At 33.1% G+C, this 8,735-nt stretch overlaps 2 protein-coding genes across 8 annotated transcripts; one reads left to right on the forward strand and one right to left on the reverse strand.

The window, feature by feature from the left end:
- Nucleotides 1-563: 563 nt before the first annotated feature.
- On the forward strand, nt 564-8,389 carry LOC108207495 (high affinity nitrate transporter 2.4-like). The gene is made up of 3 exons (XM_017377936.2): nt 564-662; nt 7,808-7,911; nt 8,104-8,389. The coding sequence occupies exons 1-3, from the start codon at nt 564-566 to the stop codon at nt 8,387-8,389; spliced, it is 489 nt and encodes a 162-aa protein (XP_017233425.2).
- LOC108209501 (uncharacterized) lies at nt 1,414-7,200 on the reverse strand. 7 transcript variants are annotated; one of them, XM_017380439.2, is made up of 12 exons: nt 7,006-7,200; nt 6,783-6,848; nt 6,620-6,699; nt 5,177-5,350; nt 4,796-5,046; nt 4,409-4,642; nt 3,949-4,327; nt 3,363-3,604; nt 2,873-3,076; nt 2,707-2,799; nt 2,463-2,576; nt 1,414-1,952 (listed from the first exon to the last, which is right to left on the reverse strand). In XM_017380439.2, exons 4-12 carry the CDS (start codon nt 5,220-5,222, stop codon nt 1,551-1,553), a joined length of 1,965 nt encoding a protein of 654 aa, XP_017235928.1. In that variant the 5' UTR covers nt 5,223-5,350; nt 6,620-6,699; nt 6,783-6,848; nt 7,006-7,200; the 3' UTR covers nt 1,414-1,550. The 7 variants fall into 7 exon arrangements, with proteins under 7 accessions (XP_017235928.1, XP_017235927.1, XP_017235923.1 ...); XM_017380438.2 differs by having other exon boundaries at nt 3,363-3,598; nt 5,168-5,350; nt 7,006-7,185; XM_017380434.2 differs by having other exon boundaries at nt 5,168-5,350; nt 7,006-7,184.
- Nucleotides 8,390-8,735: the final 346 nt, after the last annotated feature.

Below are 8,735 nucleotides of genomic sequence, written 5' to 3' on the forward strand. Positions count from 1 at the left end.
CATACAATACCAGGAATGAAAAATCAAATTGTTGCTTCAATTCAACTTTCAGACTCTGTGAAAGGTCAAGGTTGACTTGTATCAGAAGGATTTTGTCTTCATCAACTTGAATATTATATATAGAAACAACAGCTTATTTGCATATTTTATTTGTGACAGCATCAAGTATTAAATTGTGTCATAATAATAATCAAACTACACACACTGGTGATTACATTTAAAAAAATGAATATATATACTGAACATTTTATCCTATGATATGCTTGATAAGGATACTTATATTCATTATTGTACTTGGCAAATTAAATTAGAACTTATCATTTGAAATAAGTGTTGCATAATACAGCCCTTGGTAATTCTACTTTTGAGTAATTGATTCACTGGCTTATCATTTGAACGAACTGTGTTTTGCATGTCATTTGTGGCAGATTCCAGTGGCTACATAGCGGTCAGGTTTATGATTGGGTTCTCCTTCGCGACATTTGTGACATGTCAGTATTGGAGCTACTCCATTCACTGCCTGGAGGATTGCCTTTTTTATCCCTGGTTGGCTTCACGTGATCATGGGGATCTTGGTGTTAACACTTGGTCAAGACTTGCCTGATGGCAACCTTGGCGCTTTACAGAAGAAGGGTGATGTTTCAAAAGATAAATTCTCCAAGGTTTGTTTAGTAAACACCTTATCTCCTTTGGTAATTCTACTTTTGAGTAATTGATTAATTGAAATACTTACTTATGTTCATTTCTACATCCAGGTGTGCTAATACGCTGTCACCAACTACAGAACACACTACACCATAAACAACTTACGGTAACCAAAAAAAATGTTACAATAGGACAGTCAAACTGTTACTAAATCCAAAAAAAGCCCTAAGGTAACATTAAATTTATGTTAGTTTTTTTGATGATACCTTAGGGCCCCTAACGTAACATATTCTCTACCTAGTGTAACATCTACTGCTATGTTACCAAAGAGCCTTATAGTAACATTTACATAGAGCTACTGTCACATAAATTTATGTTACCATAGAGTGTTACAATTTTTGAAAAAACTGGACCCCACTATGGGCCCATGCTGACGTGGCATGTGGGCCCCACAATGCTGACGTGGCATGTGGACCCCACAGTGCTGACGTGGCATGTTGGCCCCACTCGGGGTACCAGAATGTTGACGTGGCGAGTGGTCCCCACCTGCGGGGTCCACTCTAGTGTAACACTTTAGTAAGCTATTGTAACATTTGTATCTAGGCTAAAGGAACATTTTTAGAAGCTACTGTAACATTTTTAGAAGCTACTGTAACATTTAGCAAAACAAAAATTGAGAAGCTGCTATACCAAATTATATATATAATCCAAAATTACCATTCATTACCATAACCAATTCCAATTCTACACAATCCAAACATCCAATCATCCAAAATCCAAACAGATTACCAACAACTAAAGAACAAAGTTCGACTAAAATAAACCATTACATGTCTAGAATATACTAGTTCACAAACTACTTTAATAGTAGCATTATAAGTTTATATACTTGAAAAGCAGTTTTACTAAAAGCTAACGCCTCCGGTCATAGGAGTACCATCATCATTATCACTTCCAACAGTCGTGCACAACTCCTGAATATCAATTTTGATGTCCGGGTTAGCTTGTGCAAGTTTTTTGAAGACAAATGCCAAATTTTGTTGCACCTTCTGATCAACTCCTGCTTCAACCTGCTTCACTTTATCTTGAAATTCAGACTCCACTTTCTTCACTTTCTCCTCCAACTCAGCAGCAAACCCTTCTTTTATCTTTGTGGTAAGGTCTTTAACATAGGTTTCTGTTGGTGCATTAGAATTGGACATATTTGCTGGCTTTACACATCTACCTTTGAGCCAATTCAGACCGTGTTTTGCACCAAGTTCATCAGAAGCAGCATCTCCAGTACTAAGTCTTTTGGTAATAGTTTCCTACAAAATCAAAAAAATAAAAAGTGAACTGGTCAAATAATAAATAGCAAAAACGGACAAAACTTGTGCACCTTGTTTTTTATATATAAAAATTAACAAGTCTGTGTTCTTTATCTATGTGTATAGAGCAAACATGAAGTTTAAAAATATAACATTTATACCAGATTGGTCAAGTCTGAAACAAATCAGAATCACTATACCAACATATAAGCTAAATAGTAAAGAAATTAAAAAAACACATGGTAATTATCCCCGCAAAAAGTGGCAAAACGTAAACATATATTTGCAGCCCACTATCATTTTCGTAAGAGGTTAAACACATTTAACCAAACTCAAAAAACTGAACACCAAAATAATATAATGAGAAAACAAATGCCTCCTATACAAGTTAGAAAGCCATCTTGGATATTTTTATATATACAACATTTAAAACAAGAAATAGTCACCTGGTAATATATTAAAACATAAATAGTCAACCTTAAATCCATGAATGTGAAATAAAATACTTACAATTTTCTTTTCAATTTTTTCAGTACTGATCTTGTACTCACGTTTTGCATCTCGCTTCCGAGTATCAATAAAAATCTTTGCATCACATGGTTCACACTCACCTGGCACCTTTTTCTAGCACAAAAGAATGAGAAAGCAAAATGAGCAACATTGTGATAATACTTTAGGCAATTAAACATGAACGAGTGAAATCAAACAAGACAATCATAAAGTAAACAAAATATTAAATAAATCAATTACATACCATCTTATAACGATACTGTGCCAAACTTTTGGGACCAAGAGTGTGAGTATCAACATAATGTTTACGGGCATTTGCATTTTTCCTTGCTTTCTCCTATAAAAATTAATTAAAAAATGATTTTATCATATTTGTGAGACAGCCTAAATGCTTAAAAGTATAAGCATACCTGAATACTCTCATCATTCCAATAATCCAAGAGCATTTTAAAAGTCTCGAGTGGAATGTCATCTGGTCTATTCTCCAACCTCATTTCATCATTTTCATAGGCTGTGAAATGACCTGCCTTAGTTCGACTTTTATAAGTCTTCCAAGATGAATGAATTGTCTCGATTACCCAACTTTCCAACTCATCAGGAATTACATACCGGGCCTGAAAATCCAATAACAATAAATAGATAAAATACTCATACCTAATTAGTTTTTCATAAATTATCCTTAAAAAAAATTTCATTTTGTAGCTGAGTTCAAGAAAATTTGTAATAACATACAGTAATTTGTACAAGCTTAACATATTTAGCATCAATAATGTATAACAGCATTTACTTTCTATTAATTTTTACATATTCACTACTAGATTATACCTAATTAAAGTTGCTCTTAGTTCTGCAATAGAAATAATTAAAAATGATAAAACAATGATATTTGTTCATAGTTACCTTCACATAATTCCACATAGTCTGTCTCAAGTTTTTTGGAACATGACGCCAAGTGACATAAGTTAGTGGGACACATCGCTTAGCAAGCGTTCCAAGGAAGCTACTTAATTCTGATAGAACTTTGTCATTTTCTGCAATGGGCTGAAAGTCATCATTCATCTCGATGACAATTCTCTTGTCGAAGCTTCTAGTATGAACTTTGTCCATCCTTGTTTTTCCTCTCATTCTTTGAGGAACTGCAACTGCAATATTTTAGGAAAAAAACCTACATATAAATATGCTTGGATTACATAAAAAGCCATTTTATGTGTATTATTTACAGTTCATGAATACATAAGTTGTCCAGTAGTGAACTTTAGAAATGCTTCACCTTATTAATAGTAAATGACTTTAAATATTTGCAGGTTAGGCAATTATGATCAATCATAGTATGCAATATCATATAACCAACTTTGATAGTCATATTGTTATTTTAACAAAACACTTGTAAATTGAAAATTTACCATTTTTTAGAATTTTGACATAATAATAGGTAGGCATAGCTCAATTCTAAAACTTAAAATGATTGAAAGAATATTAGACTAACCTTCCACATCGTCTTCCTCAATATCAGGCATTATATTTTCCTCAACAACCTTCTTACTTGCACTTGCACTTGCAGCTGCTATTTCCTTTTCGATTATTTGTTGAGCTTTTTCCTTCTTAGCCTTTTCCTTTTCAGCCTCTTCCTTTTGGCGTTTCCGCATAGCCCAAAAAGAAGCCATTGAACCTTTGCCATCATCTGGTTGTGGTAAGTCAGCAATAGGATCTGGTGATATTACAGGTACAGGTGGACATGTGTCTTCCTTTTTGCTTGTGTCCTGATTTGCAGGATTGGCGGCTGAAGTGGCTCTTGTAGTGGCTCTGGATCCTGTTGTTGGTCTACGTCCCATTAGAAGCTTTTTATTGTTTGTCTTCTTTTTCTCCTGCAAAATATATTGGCTTTGGTACCAATACTCTAATTATAATGCATAAACTTAAAGTTTAAGAACTTTCGCTACACAGACCTTGGGTGGAGTCACTGACCCATCACTAAGAGCATCATGTCCGGGATCATAATTTTCACTTCCATCTTGGGCCTTCTCATTACTCTTGCGTCTTTTATCCTTTTTTACTAATCCTGCTGCTAGTGTAGGTAATTTTAGAGCGGAAAGAACTTCATTATTCATCTGGACTCTTATAGCCCTTTGTCTTTCATACTCTGTAAGAGGTGGTGGTGGAGGTAAGATTATCTTTGCACTCTGCATATAAAAATTAAAAAACAATTATATATGGCATGTAATATGTACTGGAATAAAATAAAATTCCTAAAAGTCTATTATTTTTTTTATATATGGCATGTAATATTTATGTGATTCTAGAAATTAAATATTTTCTCAAGGAACATATCTAACCTCAACCTCATTTTCTCCCATTGTTTCGTCTTCATGTTGTTTGCTCAAATCCAATTTTCTTTTGGCAGTCATAGGCTTAGAAGTCAGAGGTTTATCATTGCTTTCTACCAATTTATTGACTCGTGGCGACTTCCTAGTACCTTGTGGCCATTTCTGATCTGAACCCAATAGCTTTGCTTTTTTGTTCTTCTGCTGTTGTTGTAGCAATAGTTGATGAGCCGTGGTGAATTGACGCTTAGGTTGTTTTTTAGCTACAAAAGTGCAAGGGTAGTTACACAAGAGTTCAACGTTAAAATGAAAAATATGGCAGGAAAATATATTATAAAATAAATAGTCTAGACAAAGTAATATTGTAGCACAAAGTTCAGATACCTAATGTACCTGCAACTAGATTAGGTCTTGGCCTCATGACCACATGCGGCTGCATTTTTGGTATTGGCTTTACACTCGTGTCAATGACATTATCAATGTACAAATCAATATGGTTTCCATCCTCGGTTAGATCAACTAATCGGTTAAGCTCAATATCACTGGTCAGCAACTTCCAATCTCCCCCTGTACCAAAATAGATTCCTCCGATTTCTGAATATTCAAGATCATCTTTGACATGCACATAATTAGTTTTCATAAAAAATCAACATAAAAATTCACAAAATGAAATAAAAAAACATACACATAAACTAATCTAACAAGCACACATCAAGGAGAACTTTCAAATAAATTAATCTGCAACATTTATAACTTCACATATAATTTGATTTTCTTGGTATTTAGTAAAGTCTCCTTGATGTATATCATAGGCATTTGGGATTTAATTCTATATAATTAAATTTATCTTAGTACCACTGTAGGATCAAGAATATAAACTAAATGCAATCAGCCTTCAGGAATTCTGTCATGTAAAATCAACTAATAATATTTTTAGTATCTCAAAATCAGTGGTTATTACTTGGTAGAAGTAAAAACTTAGCCCATGAGCAGGAAACCAAATGTTATTTGTTCTACTTTCTACCATCAGTTATTGGTTCCAATCTAAGAGTCAGAGTAATTTTTTCATGAAACTGGGCACTAAAAAGAACTTTTCAGACTAAGTGCTAATTATTATCGAATATGCTTTAACTCATTAAATCTGTGCATTTTTTATTTTTCAGTGCATTGCCACAACTTGGTAGAAGTGACAATGTCTAACACAACTTGATATCTTTATACGTAATAAGCCTTTTTATAATAAAAGTAGTATATATTTTATTTGCATAAAAGTTTGTTGATTATCTGCGGGAGGCAGACGCTTGATTGAAACTTTACCATTTATATCATCAAATTTATCTTAATCACATACCTCAGATTATAGCACTAAGAAATCAAGTATGAAAACTAGATTTAATAGTATGTAATAAACATATAGACTATTGGTTGGCATTAAGGACTCCATTCATGCAAAATCCAATCATTATAGTTTTAATATGTCAAAAGGACAATGCATTAATCAATATTTCAATTACATACACAACCAAAAACTCAGTATTATTAGATTATTTCAATTCTGTAGTGCTATAGTCTGAGCTATCTTACTAAGATCAATTTAATCTTGCTAAAAAAAAACTACTACATTCAGTAAAAATGATTAAAAAAACATAGAGAAAAGGTGCTTCAGAACGAACTACCAAGTATTGTAAAAAATAAATCCTACCATTTAAGAGAGATCAAACTAACATATATCAACTAAATAAACACACATCAAGTAGTTACATATATGAGAGAGAGGGGAGGGGGAGAGAGAGGGAGAGAGAGATATGGGGAATAGAAGGAGGGAGAGAGACTAACCACAGCAACCTCCATAGCCTCAACAGCAAGCTTCTCCGTAAGAGTTTGAGTTGCTACATTCACAATCTCGTTCTTCAAGTCTATATATCAACAAATCAATCAATAAAAAAACAAAAATATACAGACCTATGAAATTATATACAAATATACCGATTAAACTTACTAGAAATAGGGTAAACAAAACCCCTAATTGAAAATACGCTTGAAGTGCAAACCCAACAAAGAACACCTGAAATTAAAGAGTAAGACAGATGTTAGATGAAGTTTAAGGGATTATGTGTAAGAAAATGAAGTTTAATGAAGAACCAAAGCCCTAATTGAAGATCTCAAGCCTCCGCCTCCAATTCAATTGGCCCTAATTAGAAATACAAATCCCAATTACGTACTAGAGAGTGAAAGTCCTGGCGAGAGGGAGGTGGACAGAGAGGTTAGCACTGAGAGAGGTGATTAGTCACAGAGAGGTTAGCACGTACGGGTAGGGAGAGAAGAGTCGAAGTGGGAGAGTGAGAAGTCTGTGGAAATGTTAGTGAAAATTTGGGCGGAATTTCTCGAAATGTTACCCGCTTGTTTTGTAAAATGCACGAGTCTGAAAAGGGTCTAAATTTATTATATTTATATATATTATAATAATTTTAATATATAAATTAATAAACAAAAGTCAAATAATTATATTAGGAATATTTTATTATTTATATGTTTTATTACTTTTATAATCATATATTGACACTTTTTATCATTAAGACTTATATATCTGTTCTCATATAAAAATGAGGAGAATTTGTTATTTTTTGTTTTTTTTATATTTATAATTCTATATTATTTTTTTTATATTTTACTACTTTAAAAATGATATTTTAATTGTTTAAGTTTTATTATATATAAAATCTGTGTATCCTCATGTATCTCATTATTAATATATCACCTCAAATTCTTGTAAAATTAATTTAAATAAATATTTAATCTTTTTTTACCAAAAATAAATTTTTAATCTTAAAAAATATTTATTTCCGTTTTAATACTCTAAGCTAACACTTTAGAAGTATGTTACAAGCTGAAACACTTTGTAGCTAATGTAACACCACATTTTGAACTAAGGTAACATAAAATATACAACGTTATAATAGATCTTAGAGAGGATAGCTAAGGTAACATATTGGGGTAACATTTCTCTAGTGGGGGTTGCAATAGGTCATTTATGGTGTAGTGACATGGATATTTGTTCTTTTGTATGGATACTCCATGGGCGTGGAATTGTCTACTGACAATGTCATTGCTGAGTACTTCTTTGACAGGTTTTATTTCTTTCCTCCAAGGTTTTATTTCTTTCCTCGCTTCCTTTCCTAGTAATTCTTTTCTACTTTATAAATAGGAAACAACATAACTGCTCAAGCAGAAACAATGCTGGACAATTCTATTTAGTCAATATATAAGTTAAAATATAGTTTGACAAGAAGTTACCTTGTGGATGTTGAATATTGTGACAGATTTGATTTGAAACTCCAAACTGCTGGGATTATCGCAGCTACATTTGGCATGGCTAATCTCCTGGCTCGCCCATTTGGTGGATATGCTTCGGATGTTTCTGCTCGAAAGTTTGGCATGAGGGGAAGGCTTTGGACTCTTTGGATCCTACAAACACTAGGAGGTGTATTCTGCATTCTCCTTGGCCGGTCTAATTCACTTCCAATTGCTGTAACAATGATGATTATATTTTCTGTGGGAGCACAAGCTGAATGTGGAGCCACTTTTGGCATCATTCTGATGTGTTAAATTATAACTAACCGCAAGCGCACGGTGTCTATCGTAGTGTAGACTGGCAAATGCGGGTCGTATCCTCAAGGAGACAGATACTATCAATTTTTATTCAGTTAAAGTCGATTGTTTCAAGAGCAAACGATGAGTAAAAATATTTAACTAACTAATATAACTAAATTAACACTAATTAAGAAGACACTAAATAATATTAAAAATTCAGGGCAATCAGGTCCACCATGCTTACACAATGATTGGCTCTAAGCTAAAGCAATTAAAGTGGTCAAATAACAAGAGTATGTTAATCTCTCTCAAGTATCAACACTCTCGAAACATGATTACACGTATAATCACTTTTAGTAAT

This window comes from Daucus carota, chromosome 2, assembly GCF_001625215.2.
Source record: "Daucus carota subsp. sativus chromosome 2, DH1 v3.0, whole genome shotgun sequence".
Taxonomy (NCBI): domain Eukaryota; kingdom Viridiplantae; phylum Streptophyta; class Magnoliopsida; order Apiales; family Apiaceae; genus Daucus; species Daucus carota.